Source organism: Delphinus delphis, chromosome 1, assembly GCF_949987515.2.
Source record: "Delphinus delphis chromosome 1, mDelDel1.2, whole genome shotgun sequence".
Classification (NCBI taxonomy): domain Eukaryota; kingdom Metazoa; phylum Chordata; class Mammalia; order Artiodactyla; family Delphinidae; genus Delphinus; species Delphinus delphis.
Window position 1 is genome coordinate 179,534,865 of NC_082683.1, and position 18,036 is coordinate 179,552,900.

Genomic DNA, 18,036 nt, shown 5'->3' on the forward strand with positions numbered 1-18,036 from the left:
AGTTGGATATAAGCTCCAAGAGTGTTTGGACTTTGCTTTGCTTACTGCTCAATCCTCAGTGCCTAGAAAGTGGCGAGCACATAGTAGGTGCGTAACAAATATGTTACATGAATTAATCTTGATAGGAATTTAGCTCCTAGGTCTCCAAGATAGCTTGTACAACCTTTTTAATCTTCAGGACAACATCCATATAGAAATATTCTTTATAATCTTGAAAAAACTGGCTTAAAAAAGTGATGAGGATAAGCTGTGTGGCGCAGCTAAAAAAGAAATAAATTAATAAATAAATGCAGGAAATGTCAGTGTAACCAAAAATAATGTAGTTTAAAAAAAAATGTGATGAGGAGGAAGAGAAGGGGAGGATAAATAAGAATGATTTTACCTCAACGGTAAGTTAAGCACAGCAGAAAAGCAAATATATAAGAAGTACCAAATAATTCAGATTGAATTTCTTAACATCACTTTAAGAAAATGCAAATAATTACCTGCATCACCGACTAGCACTTATTCTCTGATTGAACTACATCATTTCTCCACACTTACTCCTTCAAATGCATATAACTTGTTTTTCAATGTGTAAAATAATGTATTTTCAATTTTTTTTGAAAAGTGCGCATATCATTACTGCATTTCAAAATCTCAAGACTGTATTTTTTCAACTCTAGAGTAATGCAAATAACCCAAAATTAGCATCAGGAGACCCAGTTTCACATTACCTGTCTCCAACTATCTTATTTGGCCTTGGGGTAGCCATTTAACCTTTCTCTGAAAATATCAACACCTTTCTCATTGTTACACCCTAAAGAGATGCCCTAGAGAAATCCTGAAGCTCCTTCTGCTCTAAAATACTAAAACTTTGCAGAATAAGTTTTTTATTTCTACTTTCAGAGAACAAAACATAGGTATTATCTTATTTTTATCAGTTAGCCAAATTTCAAGGAAGCTAATTCATGAAATATTAAATAATGTTTTTAATAAATATCTCATACATTACTCAAAACTATATTTACATTTATATTAAAATTTTTAGGTCAAAAATATTAAAATATTAATGCTCAAAGTGAAAAAAATTAGAAAATCTAGCAACATACTTCTGAATGTTTTTCTATGACCCAAGAAAACTCCATTCTCCCTGCCTTTACCACAGTAATGAAGACCTTCCAGAAAAACATTTCAGTGAGTAGCATAAAACCTGTGATTTAAAAAAAACGCTATTTTGACTTTTAAGTTATTATCAGTCTGAAGAGCTCCTCCAAATCAGAACTATTATAGAACCCACTCCCAAACCACTACTTGGCAACAAAGATGAATCTACCTATTACCAGGTTAGGATAGCAGCTATTATCATGGCCCCTTGATTTCTTTCAAGTAGCTCCAATGGAAAAAGCCTCAAGTGAATAATAAAGATCTCATAATAGCTCTTAAGAATTCGTTAGATGGTAGAAGGCACTAAAATGAACTCTGGAGAGTTAAAAAGAAAAAAGAAAAAAAAAACTCTCATCTTCTGATAAGAAAAAATAATTAACCTGACTTAATGCACCCGCGAAGGCCTTCCATAAATCAGACCTTTGTACTCCAAGAGCCAGATTAAAACCATATATCAAAAGGGTATGTAGATATTGTCTCGTAAGCACACGCAGAGCATTTCTGCCTCTGCGTGGGCTGCAGGTCTTTCCGCGCGGAGGGGAGTGTGAGATACTCACGGTGCTGAGTTTGCCAGAGGTGATGATGATGCGCCTCTCGTGCAGCATGCTGGCGTAGAGCTGCAGCATGTTGTTCGCGTCCACAGCCACAAAGTACTCCGTGAGGTTCCTCTGCACAAGCCAGAGACAACTGTGTAAGTTACAGGGAAAGTATCTGATACGTTCGCCACAGAGTCTGAAGTACGAACAATGTTAGGAGAATAAGTGGTATTCATTAAAATAATTAGATTTAATTCTATTCTGCCGCCACACAGAGCACGTAGCCTTCTACTATTATTTGAAACATAGCCCTACTCTACGAAAACATTCTCAGAGGGTGATCAGAGCATCACATCTTTCCCACCCTCCCTCCCCAGGCACCTGAAAAAGAAGCCTGTTTTTTGGGCCCCAACCTAGACCTGCTGAGTGGTAATCTTCAGAGTACAGCCCCAGGAATCCATTTTCTAAAAAAATACTGCCAGTGGTTCTTACACACACTGAACTTTGAGAACTGCTGCTCCAGAAAATACATTTGAGTCTCCCTCTGTTTGCCAATCAGCCAGCAGGCAAAATCATTGCCTGAAACTATAGACTACGCATAAGGCAACCACAGGATGAGATGGGTTTATAAAGCAGACCCTTGATTCTTTTTTTTTTTTTTTTTTTTTTTTTGCTGTACGCGGGCCTCTCACTGTTGTGGCCTCTCTTGCTGTGGAGCGCAGGCTCAGCGGCCATGGCTCACGGGCCCAGCCGCTCCGTGGCATGTGGGATCTTCCCGGACCGGGGCACGAACCTGCGTCCCCTGCATCGGCAGGCAGACTCTCAACCACTGCGCCACAGGGAAGCCCACCTTTGATTCTTTATTAAGGAAGATCTCATTTATATCCCATGTCAGGCCTGCTTTATACCACTATAACCAAATAAAAGTTGGTGTTAATTTGATTCCTTGACTTAACACTTCAAATTGTTTCCCCACATAGGAACAAAACTGGGGTAAGCTGCGTTAACTTTCACTTTTAGATCCTCTCCTCTTACTTATTTTTAATTTTCTGTACTCAAACTTAAGCCCATCAGAAAGCAACAAGTGATAAAGAGACTGAATGAGAGATGACAACAGACTGAAACTGCAGTGCCAGGTGCACTATGACCCAGAAGGCTAAAACTTCTAGTTGAGCAGGAAACTAAGAAATCCAATGTTTCTTCTATTTCTGTGAGGTACAGACCTTCCCAGAACAAACCAGTAATCACAGCAGGGCACATAAACGGAAACAGTGAGTGATGCTGAACTTGGTGGAGAGATTCATTTCCTGTTTTCTCTAGCTGAAGCACACCTCACCTTCTATTTCAAGTCTTCATAATACAAAATTACTTTTATGTCATTCAACGTTAATATTTTTCCTATAATCTCAAAGATAATTTCTAGATGGGGAATTATTTCTCAATGCAGAATGCTGCCTTATGTATAGGTCCTTGCTTTTTTTTTTCCTCTTCCCTAAACAGGACATTCTAAAAATAAAATATATTAATGGAGATGTAAAAATGTATATTCTCAGTGGCAGTTTTTCCTTAGAATGGTTCTTTAAAACTTCCAAAGTCACAGCAAAGTTTGTGAAGTTTGTTAAATCAAGCTATTAGCGGCTTATTAGTAAATTTAAGAAAGGTAAGAAGAGGAGAGGCTAAAGCAAGAGACTGACTTGTATTAACAACCCTGATGTGGGGGCAGGCGCGCATAAGTCAAGGCGGTGAGTCAGCCTCCAGGAAACCTAACAGACACCCGCAGCCCACGGTGGACTCGCACAAGACTTGAGAGCCTGGGATGTGACCTGCTGATTTGATGGTCTATCCCAGGCCCACGTGAAGAGCAGCTGAACGCAGTCTCTCACAGGAGTTAACTGGACTCATCTGTACCAAAAACACCACTGACAGTCTCGGTTCGAAATTAGGAAATTTACAATTGTCTTCTTGGACTTTGTTCGTTCACTTATAACCCACGTGCTTTTGGAAACCAAACACTCAGTAGGTTCAAAAACATTTTTGGAAGCACAATAGAGTTCTGAGGAAAATAATACATATTCCTTAAGTTGATGTTTCCTTCACTTTGATTGAATTATTTCTACTAATTCATTTTATCTTTCCAAAACAAAGCTGAAAAAAATTATGAAAGGAAATACTTCCTTTTCACACAGCATCCAAAAGTGTACTTGTCAATTCTATTTATCCATGTAAGCTTTTCTACAGAATTTTAATTTGTAATAACTACTAAAACACTGAAAATATTTCTAGTAAGGCTACAATCAGGACTCTAAATAAATGTGAACTGTAGCAATTTTATAATTTCTTGTAGTATCCTTCAAGCCTTACAAAACATGTATTACTTATATTAAAAATCAGGAAATCAAGTAGAGAACATCTAAAATTTGAAAAGATATATATATATATATATATACAAGGAATCTAAATACTATGGTCATTTCACTAAAGTAACTATTTGCGTGAAAATATTTCCCATTGCACGTGTTCCTTCCCTGCCAAAAGGAGTCATCTCCTGAGACCTCTCTTCTGCCTAATCTGGGGATCTCAGGACCTAACTGAACACAGACTATCCTACTGAACTATCTCAAATGGTAGAAATCGTTTTTGTCATATAATTTGTCTTATCTACAGGAGGTAAAGTAGCAGATACATAAAGAAGAAAAAGAGATAACATTATTCTTTATTTTTTCATTTTTTCTCACAGAGAGTTACAATGTTTTCTATTTCTCTACAAAGAAATCCTTAAACAGTGAGACCAAAATAAATAAATTTCATAATATCAGTAGAATAAAAACAGAGAAAACTTACACTCTCCGGTATTGTTGGGAGTCCAGTTACATCAGGGGCAATGAAGTAGGAATGCTAATCAACAGAAATAAATCACATAAGAAAAGGAGAATTAAAATTTGGTAGCATTATGTATAATTTGAGATTAAAAATTTTAAAACATATCAACTAAATAAATACCAAGGACTGATGCTCAGGGTTTGCTGAATTTGAGAGATTCTTAAATGAGATAGCAGGTTTATATGAGATTTAGCAATAACTTTCTCATACAAAAAGTTTAAGTGTTGGTTAAAAATATTTCACTTTAAAATTGAAGTGGGAATCCTAGAAAAAGTTTATTAAGACCAAAAAAGCAAATTACTGAAAAATAGATAGATAGATAGATAATTTTAACACATTTGGTTTAGGGAACCTGGAAAAATAAGGTTTGTTTACCCAAGAATATATCAAAATCTATTGAGATTTTTGAGTTCCTACAGTTAAGTCCCCATAAATTTCTCTGGTACATATCAGCCACTATATTATTTAGAAAGCAGAAATAAAAAATAATTTTTTAATATTTAAAACTTCTTAAAAGGTAATTAACCCAAAATATGACTTTTATACACCCACTAAACAAATGTTAATTAGCTTCTATAATATTCAAAGCAATACAACAGTTCATAGACATATTTACACAAAAAGCATACTGTGCACACCTTCACATTTCACAGAATGTTCCCAAATTTTACCACCCAGAATCAGAGTACAAGTCAATCACCAAAATCATTTTATTTTCTGTTCATATTAATCTCCAAAATCATTTTACTATCTCACATAAGGACCTACTTAATATTGTCTTATAATTAAAGATTTGGGGGCAAAAAACCATTCTAGCCAATACTGAGCACCACTGAACTAGTCAGAGCAAGGCTAGTTGGCACCGTCACAATGCGTGGCTTGCAGGGTGGAAGAACAAGGTCCTGAGACCCTGGACAAAACATGTGACAGACACCCATGTAGTGAGCCCACTTTGACATCACCACCACTGACACGAGGGTAAGCATGGATTTGGTCTCTGTTAGCTATTTGTATTTGGATGGATTTTTAATAGCACTGTATTTCATAAAGCTATGCTTTAAAAGATAGTATAAACAGAAAATATAATCTGAATGATTAATTTTCTTAAAAGAAGCAAATTTACCACTTCCCAAAGGACCAGAGTGAATCTTAAAGACATAGTGAAAGAAGTAATTAACTTCCCAATTTAACAGTGATTTTCAGAAGCCAATGTCCTTTGAACTCACCCGTGCTAGGGAGGGCTGATCTTTCAGAACTTGCTCACTGGCAATAAATATCTCTTGGTTCTTACAATACATAAGAGACAAAATGAGTACTTTACTTTCATGGGAGAAATTTACACAACAATTTGCTGTGTATTTGAGACAAACCCATGTAGCCACATTATCTGCTGAAAACATTTGAATAGCATTCATTACAAATGTTTTAAATGCTGATTTGCTAGTTCTTGCTAGAAAAATCTTGAAGCACTTTAATTCTTGACTGAGAGTACAGAATTCTGTGGATATTTAATGGCTTTGAAATGTACTTTCAAAATAAGCATTTACATTAGATATTAACATTTCATAAAATCTCTGTGATATTCTAGTGGTTATAATGTCAAGTCTTGAAAAACTCATGTGATGGAATATTAATGAAATACGAAATTTTAAGAAAATCACAGCAGTTTCTCAAGTCTTGTCATATTTTTATAATGGAAATTCTGCAAACAAACAAAAATTTCTTTTCTACTTGTGGAGGAACAAAAATGCCTATGACCATCAATTTTAACCTGACATCACAAAACTAAAACTGTACTAGTAGGTGAAGACAAGTGTTTTCATCCCAGTTTTGCTGGTCATTAACTGCACAGCACTGGCACGTGACTTTATAACCTATTATTGAAGTCAAATGAAATTACTGAGTGGACTTTACATAAAGGTTTATCAACCAGTTGGATTTAACAATACCTAAGATATTGTATTGAGAACAGGTGAACAAGATTTGAAACCTATCACAGACTACTGATTCAAAAGCTTATATGTGGGGCTTCCCTGGTGGCACAGTGGTTGAGAGTCCACCTGCCGATGCAGGGGACACAGGGGACACGGGTTCGTGCCCCGGTCCGGAAGGATCCTACATGTCGCAGAGCGGCTGGGCCCGTGAGCCATGGCCGCTGAGCCTGCGCGTCCGGAGCCTGTGCTCTGCAACAGGAGAGGCCACGGCAGTGAGAGGCCCGCGTACCGCAAAAAAAAAAAAAAAAAAAAAAAAAAAAAAAGCTTATATGTGAGGCTTAAAATATAAAAATAACCATCAGACATAGAAATACAACACAGTCACTCAAATTCCTTTACCAAGATTATTTCAGATATAATAAAAATCCTCTCCTTATCAAATGAAACGTCAACTTACTAGCAACTAACATTCAAATAGCTTTTTGTGGTATATCTAAATATATCATTTCATAAAATTCCCCAAACAACTTTCTCAAAAACTGATTCACTAAATTTCTCAAATGGATAAAAGGGAACATCAAAAGAGATTAACTTTTTTGCCTCACATCACACATTCAGTGACTGTGATTTAAACCAAAATCTTCTAGTCTTTGGGTATTAAGAAGCCTAGACATCTTTGACTTACAGTTCTTATTAATAAAGGTAAAGTGTTTCAATATCCAATATTTCTGAAATGTATTTTTATAAGATATTTAGTTACTCCTGAACAAATAATACTGTCAAATTTAGAGAATACATTTTTATTTCTCAGCTTTCCACAGCTGCCTCTATCATCTTAGCACTTACAGTATGTTTCCTTCACCATTTAACAAAGTGTTAGAATCACTTCATACATACAACTCTTCCAAAGAAAAACACTTATTTTCAGAAAATCCAGAGCTTTTCCTCCTTCTCCGGGGCATCTTTCCTTGTCCTTTGTACTTCATTCCCACTAACTGTGAACCTGCATTCTTTCGGCTTCAATGACGTCATACAAATCTGAGTTTCTCCTTAACTGCTCCTTCCTCCAGTCCTCTCCCTCCATGTACTCTCTTCTTCCATACAACTTCTTCGGGCAATTAGACCTTACCCTCTGCTCTATCCTCTCTACATTCTGCCCTTTAAATTGCTCAGTTATTCCCACAACCATGTCTGCAGATGACTCCCCGATTCCGGTTAAAAATTCCAGGTTAGGGCTTCCCTGGTGGCGCAGTGGTTGAGAGTCTGCCTGCCGATACAGGGGACACGGGTTCGCGCCCCGGTCCGGGAAGATCCCACATGCCGCAGAGCGGCTGGGCCCGTGAGCCATGGCCGCTGAACCTGCGCGTCCGGAGCCTGTGCTCCGCAACGGGAGAGGCCACAACAGTGAGAGGCCTGCGTACCGCTAAAAAAAAAAATTCCAGGTTATCCTTAGCTTTCCAGCCCCCAATCTCTAAATGACTACATAACATTTATTTCCACTTTGGCATTAAGCAACAAAAGAGGATTCAGACATAAAGGGGCCGAGAACATTATGCTGTTAACAACAAGGGAACATTTCACAGAGGTGGGAACTGAGCTAGTTCTAAAGATACATAGTCTACAAGAGGTTTTAGAGGAAGCTGTACAACCAAGAAAGCACAATGTTCACTCGAGAAGATGAACAGAAAACTGTGACCAGAGTAGAGAATCAATTCATGGGGAAAAAAACTGAGACAGAAAAGTGAAAAGCTGGATTGAGGCTAAGAAGTGGATGGTCCTGAAAGGCCAAAAATTTGGACAAATTCTACCGAAAATGGGGGACTACTAAAGGTTTTCATCAGGGGACTTTACATAGTTGAAGGAAGTTTGATCTTACAGCCTTTAGAAGGGACTGGAAGGAGAGGCTGTAGACTAAGGACTGCTTGAAGTGATGAGCACCCAGACTAGGCTGCTGCCACCAGAAATATAAAGAAGGAAACCACAGAGGGGAATATTATGATCAAACAAAATTACAGGGGGAATTCTAAGCAAGAAGAAAGTTATTACCAAAGAAAGAATGAAATAAGGCTAACAGTTTCCTTATCTTGCAAATACCATATGCTAACACATATATATGGAATCTAAAAAAAAAAAAAAAAAAAGGGTTCAGACAGACCTAGGGGCAGGACAGGAATAAAGACGCAGATGTAGAGAATGGACTTGAGGACACGGGGAGGGGAGAAGGGTAAGCTGGGACGAAGTGAGAGAGTGGTATGGACATATATACACTACCAAATGTAAAATAGATAGCTAGTGGGAAGCAGCCGCATAGCACAGGGAGATCAGCTCAGTGCTTCGTGACCACCTAGAGGGGTGGGATAGGGAGGGTGGGAGGGAGACGCAAGAGGGAGGAGATATGGGGATATATGTGTACGTATAGCTGATTCACTTTGTTGTACAGCAGGAACACAACATTGTAAAGCAATTATACTCCAATAAAGATGTTAAATATAAAAAAACCACCAAAAGACCTATTAACACGATTACATACATTTCAAATTGCTTTCTCCTTCAATTTCTCTTGCATCATTATATATTTTCCTTCCTTAATCAGGACAGTTTATTGTTATTTTGGAAGAACCAAAATCAACATAGGTAAATTTTAACATTCTATTATATGCCAAATTAATGAAGAAAATTAACAAAAACATTCATATTTTGTGATTATTAATTTTGAACACTTACAAAGCCTCCCAAAGTACTAGGGTGATTTTAGTTATAGACAGTACAGTTCATTAAAAGTTTCAGTGGTAAATAATCTATACCACCACAGCCTTACTGCTTTGAGAAACTTTAATCATATTTCCAGTATTTGGTGATTATACTAAAAGATGTATTGAAGTATGGGGAAAGAGTTTTTTAACCCAGAATCTTTATCATATAGTTGGTTATACAGTACGTTTTCAATACTTATTATGTACTGTTTTCATTTTATGAGGGGTATTTGGTATTGTATACTTGTGTGGGTATGGGTGTGTATTTTCTTATTATGGACAGATTTTACCTGAAAATCAATGTTTCTTGCAATCAAAATATTCTCAGATATTTGGTAACTTTTAGCATATAATTTAAAAATCTGTGATTTAACAACTACCGAAGTATACATCTATCATATCATGTTATGATAGTTAAAGCATGTCAGAAAGCCTCAATATCACCATGTAGTAATGTCAGTACAGGCATTAAAGTCTTCATGGCAGCATGGGTGACTCAGCAGAGTTTCTAAACTGCTGTGACTCAAAACATCAATTACTGACTCAATACTTACCACACTCAAATTGACAGGAGTGTTTGCCTTTGGTACTGGCTGGTTATAGAGTGATTTGAGAGTTTCATTCAAATCATCTTCCTAGAGTTAAAAAAAAAAAAAAAGTACATTTTATAAATGAAATAGGAACTAAGTAAATACAATTAAAACTACTTGACAAAATCATTCACTGTGCCTACTCACTTCAGACGTGTTATATACAGGCAGACCCTGGAGATATGGGGGGTTCAGTTCCAGACTACCGCAATTAAGCAAATATAGCAATAACGCGAGTCTCATGCATTTTTCAGTATCCTAGTGCATATGAAAGTTATGTTTACACTACACTGTAGTATATTAAATGTGCGATACCATTATGTCTAAAAAAAACAACATCATATCTTAATTTAAAATACTTTTTTAGCATACTAAACAATGCTAACCATCATCTGGGCCTTCAGCAAGTCAGAATCTTTTCACTGGTGGAGGGTTTGCCTCGATGTTGATGCTGCTGACTGATGAGGCTGGTGGGTGCTGAAGGGTGGGGTCGCCGTGGCAGTTTCTTCAAACAAGACAATAAACTTTGCTGCATCAACTGACTCTCCCTTTCATCGGCAGTCTGCGATGCTGTTTGATAGCATTTTACTCACAGTAGAACTTATTTCAAAATTGGAGTCAATCGTCTCAAACCCTGCTGCTGCTTCATCAACTAAGCTCATGTTATATTCCGAATCCTTTGTTGTCATTTCAACAATCGTCATGGCATCTTCACCAGGAGTAGATTCCATCTCAAAAAGCCACTTTCTTTGCTCATCCATAAAGAAGCGATTCTTCTTCTGTTCAAGTTTTATCATGAGATTGTAGCAACTGTCACATCTTCAGGCTCCACTTCTAATTCTCATTTCCTTGCTATTTCTACCACATCGGCAGTTACTTCCTCCAGTCAAGTCTTGAATCCCCCCAACTCAAAGTCATCCAATAGGGTTGGAATCAACTTATTCAAGCTCCAGTGAATATTGATATTTTACCTCTTCCCATGAACCAAAAGTGTTCTTAATGGCATCTAAAATGGTGAATCTTTCCCAGAGGGTTTTCAATTTACTGTGCCCAGATCCATCAGAGGAATCACTATCCGTGGCAGCTACAGTCTCCCGCAATGTATTTCTTAAATAATAAGACTTAATAATAAATTTTAAAATGATAAATACAATAAATATAAACATAAATTTAAAATAATGATAATAAATAAAAGTCAAAATTACTCCTTGATCAACGGGCTGAAGAATGGATGTTGTGTTAGCAGGCGTGAAGAAAACAATAATCTTGTTGTCCATTTCCATCAGAGCCCTTGGGTGACCAGAGGCACTGTCAATAAACAGTAATATTTTGAAAGGAATTTTTTTCTGAGCAGTAGGTCTCAACAGTGGGTTTAAGATATTCAGTAAAACATGCTGTAAACAGATGTGCTGTCATCCAGGCTTTGTTGTTCCATTTATAGAGCACAGGCAGAGTAGATTCAGCATAATTCTTAAGGGTCCTAGGATTTTTGGAATAATAAATGAGCATTGGCTTCAACTTAAAGTCACCAGCTGCACTAGCCCCTAAGGAGTCAGCCTGTCCTTTGAAGCTTTGAAAAGTAGGCACTGACTTCTCCTCTCCAGCTATGAAAGTCCTAGATTGCATCTTCTTCCAACAGAAGGCTGTTTCCTCTACACTGAATATCTGTTGTTTAGTGCAGCCACCTTCATTAATTATCTTAGGAGATGTCCTGGATCTTGCTGCAGCTTCTACATCAGCACTTGCTGCTTCACCTTGCACTTTATGTTAAACGGATGGCTTCTTTCCTTAAACCTCATTAAACCAACCTCTGCCAGCTTCAGTCTTTCCTTCTGCAGCCTCTTCGCCCCTCTCAGCCTTCGCAGAGTTGAAGAGAGGTAGAACCTTGCTGTGGATGAGGCTTTGGCTTAAAGGAATGTTGTGGCTGCTTTGATCTTCTATCTAGACCACTAAAACTTTCTCCGTATCAGCAATAAGGCTGTTTTGCTTTCTTACCATTCATGTGTTCACTGAAGTAGTACTTTTAATTTGCTTCAAGAACTTTTCCTTTGCATTCACAACTTGGCCAACTATTTAGTGCAGAGGAATGATTGCATTTTCCATTTTAATTTTAAAATCACAAACCTAGTTTTTAAGAAATAGGTACAATTTAAGTAAGATTATTGTACTAAGATGCCACTTTGATGCAAGATGCAAATATTCTAAATACTTCTTTTCTAAGTAGCTCTTAGTTACTATTTGCCCCATGCTAAATGGGATGACGTAAAATATATAACACATCTACTTTATGGGATTTGTACAGTAATAATGTACCTTGATGTGCACACTCACTTTTCTGAATTACACATACAAATCCAGCAATAAATACGTGACGGTAGCTTCTCATATACATAGTTATTTTTATTCTCTCTTAAAATGTTTATGTTGGGAGAATAAACCAAAGGTAAAGGCAGTTGTTCAAAGAAGTTAATCATTCATTTTAAGGGATATGGATACAAGACACACATGACTTCTCACAATTTCTCATAACTTGGCTATGAAAACTTAATAATTCAGATCTCTACAAATTCTTGCAAGAGTGTGTACTCAAAACTGCCTATTTTCGTTAGTGTATATATGTCAATGCTACTCTCACTTCACCCCAGCTTCCCCCTCTCCCCCGTGTCCTCAAGTCCATTCTCTATGTCTGCGAATGTAAAATAGATAGCTAATGGGAAGCAGCCGAATAGCACAGGGAGGTCAGCTCTGTGCTTTGTGACCACCTAGAGGGGTGGGATAGGGAGGGTGGGAGGGAGGGGATATGGGGATATATGTATGCATATAGATGATTCACTCTGTTGTACAACAGAAACTAACACAGTATTGTGAAGCAATTATACTCCAATAAAGATCTATTAAAAAAAAACAAAACTGCCTATTTGAAATTCTCTTTAGAATGACCTAACAAGAAGGACTCTAAAGCATTCATCACTTGACCATTTAAGCAGTGAAATGTACCACAGGATATTCTGGACGATAGTGATGTTCTGTGTATACAAAATCCTTATGGAAACAAATTTTTTAAATGTCTAGCTTTTAATCATCCTTTGTAGTTGCCTAATGCTGATCAGGTAAGGATAACTGACTGTGAATCTAAATTCCAATCTAAATACCCTGTGGCACTGAATTAACAATGAAAAGAAAAATTATTACACTCATAGATTTACTTCCAGTTATTAATACTGTGAACTTATAATTTTTTTTCCTCTAATTAGGAACACAAATGTAGTCTCCCTCACTTCCTCTCTTCAGGAAACCACAGTATGTTTTTTTACATATTCCAGTACTACGTATGGTCTCAGGGAGCATATGACATACAATAAGTATAAGTATTAAGTTTCTGAAGGTAACATATTCAAAAGTTGGACAACTAATACAATTAATGTTGGTTCCACATGTTTACTCAAAAACACAAAGAACAAGAAACTATAATGAAGCAGAATTCTGGTTTTGGGTTTTCGATGCAATAATTGAATACTGCTATTTCCAGTTATTTTCTTAGGAAAATGAATGACTGAATAGCTTAAATATAAAATTGTTCAAGTGTAAAATGACCTTCTAATGAATATTTCACAGAAGTACATCAAGTGTAGAGAGGGAAATGTTTACACACACAGCACACGCACACAAACCCTGGACTTTTGACAAACACTAAAAACATGCTATTATGTTATAATAATAAAATTTGGTTGCCAAATTAGGAGATTGCTCACTAGAAGAGTAAAAGAAGTGTCTTAATTTATTAATAATACATTTAAATTCTATTTAATAAAAAGTATCTGGAGTAGTATTTGTATTGAGTTTAGGTCTGTTTTTAAAGATATTTACACTGAATTTTAAAAGATGAGTGTTCTACCAGTGTTCTAGGAAATTTAAGTGGCTCCAAATAATTGGATAGTATATTGTGTGTAGAAAAGTGGGAGCAGAGAAGCCAAGAAGGACTATCAGATGGCAGATCATGAAGCTTCTAATATGTCAAGCTGCACACATGTTTAGATTTTATTCTAAGAAAAAAAAGGAACCACTGAGAGGATTATAAGCAAGCAGTAAAATGATATAATCAGGTTTCAGAAAGATCATTCTTAGAGATCAGAATATGGTGGTACTTAACAACTAAGAATGTGCATAAGATGCCCATAGGTAATTTCTAGAGAGAAGAGAAAAGAAAACTAAGAACACCAAAATTCTAGGTGTAGATAAAGGAAAAAGTTCAAAGAAAGACTGAGGCTATAACTAAAAGCAAAGAAAACACAATGTCAGATGACCAAACAAAATACAGTCTCAAGTGTGGAGGAGTATCAAGTAAGAATTTAAGCAGATAGTCAGAGACCAGAAAATATACCCTACATTTCAAAATTAGAAAGCAACAACAGGCAATCACTGCAGATTTTTTTTTTAAAAAAACTTTTATTTGAATTAAATTGCATCAAATAGCATAGCTAATATCTTAGTAAATTAGTCCTTGTTTAAAATAGGGAAGAATGATTAAGGGGAAAATTTACAAACTATCATCCCAGAGAAGTTCATTAATTCAAAGCAAACTTCAGTTTCTGTTTTGCTTTTATTTTTAAGAAAAAAGAATAAAGGTGTAAAGATAAATATAAGAGCTAAAATTATAAAATTCTTAGAAGAAAAAAAGAAAGCTTCATGCATGACATCGGATTTGAAAATTATTTCTTGACATGACACCAAAAGCACAAAGCAACAAAAGACAAAAACAGATAAATTGGACTTCATGAAAGTTAAAAACTTTTGTGCATCAAAGGACACTATCAACAAAGTAAAAAGACAACCCACAGAATGGGAGAAAATATTTGCAAATCATATATCTGAAAAGGATTAATATCTGAATATGTAAATAACTCCCACTCCTCAACAACAACATGAAGACCCGATTAAAAAATGGCGAAGGACCTGAATAAATAATTCTCCAAAGAAGATATACAATGACCAATAAGCACATGAAAAGACTCTATCTCACTAATGTTTAGGGAAACGCACATGAAAGCCACAATCATATACCACTTCACACCCATTAGGATGGCCATTATAAAAACAAAACAAAATGAAAACAAAAAATAACTGCTGAGGAGGATATGGGGAAACTGGAACCCTGTGCATTGCCCCTGGGAATGTAAATTGATGCACCCACTGTGGAAAATGTTATGGCAGTTCTCCAAAAAGTTAAACACGGAATTACCATGTTATTCAGCAGTTCTACTTCTGGGAATATACTCAAAAGAATACACGGACTCAAACAGTTATTTGTACACCCACGTTCATAGCCGCTTTGTTCACAACAGCCGAAAGGTGGAAGCAACACAAGTGTTCATCTAAGTATGAATGAATAAACAAAATGTGGTGTGTGAATAACAGAATATTATTCACCCTCAAACAGGGAGGAAATTCTGACATACACTACAACATGGATGAACTCTGAAACATGAAGTGAAATATGCCAGTCACAGAAGGATCTATATTGTATCATTCTACTTATACGAGGTACATGGTCCCATGCAGACAGACAGAAAGTAGTATGATGGTTGTTGCCAGGGACTTGGCAAGGGCAGGGAGGAATGGGAAGTTGCTGTTTAATGGGTAGAGAGATTCAATCTGGGAAGTAAAAAGGTTGTAAAGATGATGGTACTGATCACTGCAGAACAATGTGAATGTATTTAATGGTACAGAACTGTACACTTAAAGACAGTTAAAATGGTAAATATCATGTTAGGTGTATTTTACCACAATTTAAAAAATGGGGAAAAAACATGACTTACCAGTTCCTTAGCCAAGTAGTCTGCCAGAGTATTTAGAAGCTTGTAATATACTTCAAACCATGGCAGGTAACTGTAAAAAAAAAAAAAAAAAAAAAAAAAACTTTAAAAATGTGTGTGTGTGTGTGTGTGTGTGTATCATTTAGAATCAAGAAACAAGATGGCAAAATAACATCAAATCTAGATTATTTCAAACAGGTTGATCCTGGAGGGCAAAAAAGAACTATACCCATGTTCTCTTTACTGTTACAGTAAAATTTTACATATAATGTACTATTAGTTTTCATAAAGTAATCAGAATCCAAAATTCCATTATAAAGGTTATTCATTACACGCTTCTATTTTATGTTAGCAGCACCAAAAATCACTTAATCCCACTGTGTGGTAAGCATGGTATGAGTGCACCAAAAGCACTCATAGAATAAAAATTAACCACTGTAATAAGATAATATCAAATAAAAACTAATTTTAAAAAGCTTTTAAAACAAAGATATAATCATTTCTTTTTAAATATTACTGAATTAAATATATAAAAAATAGAATTATGTGCTTATTAATTAAATCAATTCTTTGGAAATTGATGTTTACGTAGGATGGTAAATTTTCAAAATAAATATCAGTACAAGAAAGCTTATTTTAAAAATTATAAATATTATAAATAGCACTTAAGTATCAAAAACACGTATAATTTAAAAATCATTTTGATTCATTTTGCTAGATACAAATATAATTAATTTTATGAAAGCAAAATACTAAATCCAAAAATCAATTGTACAAAATAAAATCTGTACTCCTTTTCAACAAATTAAGGTATGTATATTTAAAATCTATCCAAAGTTTTTAATTGTTTATTAAAATGTACACTTTTCACATATAAGAAGAGTAAATCACAACACACACCAGTGTAGTTAATTATCAGTTAACAAATATTCATTTTTTTCTTCAAAGAATGACTGCAACAGACTACTTTTTAAGAGAAAAAAGTGTGATACTTTTACTACACAATTCTATACTGACAAGAGTACAGATACACAAAACAGATTTCATAATCAATGACTAGAGCTTAGAAAAACAGCATTCTTTCTGCATTTTTTTCATTTAATGTCTGATTTATTAGTGACCATGAATGATGCTTTTTAATTAGGAGTTGCCTAAAGTCATAACAAAAGAACAGTCAGGTAAATGACAGCATCCTTACTCAGCAGAATGCTATAGAGTTCTTTAAAATGATCATTATAAATAGTAAGTAATGATATAAAAGAGACCTATCATATTTTAAAATATCTACCAACTTTTCATTAAATCTAGCATATTGAGTAGTACATCCATTTATCTCTGTGCCCTTTGGAAATGCCACTAAAATGACTGTAAATAAATAAAAAGGGTATAAATTAATGAGGACAAGGCAAATGCAATAGAAAGCAACAAAGGTGAATGGCTTTGTAAAGGTGGTAAGCAAGCAAAGAATAACTGACTTTGCAGAAAAGAGAAAACCAAAACCTGAGTGTCAAGAGAAGGGAAAATGACCATTAGCCAATAGACTGGCCCCCACAGCATCCTGAGACACTGATCTGGGAATTTCTCAAAGGAAAAAAACACCTCAAAGGCCCTATATTTTCTTGTGAAACTAACCACTGCACATACAATGATGCTAATTCAGTTTAGTGCCTCTATCTTAAATATAAATTAACGGTCCAACCACCAGATATTTGAGGAAATACAGACACCAATACAAACATAAAAGGAACTCCAAGTAAACAAAGACAATACAAACACCAGGTGAAAGTTTCAAAAATTATCATTAATATCCACAGGAGCTGAATAAAGAACAGGAAGCTTTTTTTTTCATTGTTCTAATCTAGTATTTATTTTATTTTTTTTTATTTTTTAACATCTTTATTGGAGTATAATTGCTTTACAATGGTGTGTTAGTTTCTGCTTTATAACAAAGTGAATCAGTTATACATATGTCCCCATATCTCTTCCCTCTTGCGTCTCCCTCCCTCCCACCCTCCCTATCCCACCCCTCTAGGTGGTCACAAAGAACCGAGCTGATCTCCCTGTGCTATGCGGCTGCTTCCCACTAGCTATCTATTTTACGTTTGGTAGTGTATATATGGAAGCAACCTAAGTGTCCATCGACAGATGAATGGCTAAAGAAGATGTGGCACATATATACAATGGAATATTACTCAGCCATAAAAAGAAACGTAATTGAGTTACTGTAGTGAGGTGGATGGACCTAGAGTCTGTCATAAAGAGTGAAGTAAGTCAGAAAGAGAAAAACAAATACCGTATATATATGGAATCTAAGAAAACAAAAAAGGTCATGAAGAACCGAGGGGCAAGATGGGAAGAACAGGATGCTGTTAAACAAAATGAAA

At 35.7% G+C, this 18,036-nt stretch overlaps 1 protein-coding gene across 2 annotated transcripts in view; it reads right to left on the bottom strand.

The window, feature by feature from the left end:
• The window catches only part of DENND1B (DENN domain containing 1B), a 251,610-nt gene that overhangs the window by 126,474 nt on the left and 107,100 nt on the right, over window positions 1-18,036 (bottom strand). Inside the window, exons 6-10 of one of the 2 annotated variants that reach the window (XM_059998789.1) lie at window positions 15,656-15,725; window positions 9,804-9,884; window positions 5,789-5,848; window positions 4,524-4,577; window positions 1,704-1,814 (exon numbers count right to left, since the gene is read on the bottom strand). In XM_059998789.1, the coding sequence (XP_059854772.1) occupies window positions 1,704-1,814; window positions 4,524-4,577; window positions 5,789-5,848; window positions 9,804-9,884; window positions 15,656-15,725 (376 nt within the window). The remainder of the gene's footprint in view (window positions 1-1,703; window positions 1,815-4,523; window positions 4,578-5,788; window positions 5,849-9,803; window positions 9,885-15,655; window positions 15,726-18,036) is intronic. The other variant, XM_059998790.1, reaches the window with a different exon arrangement.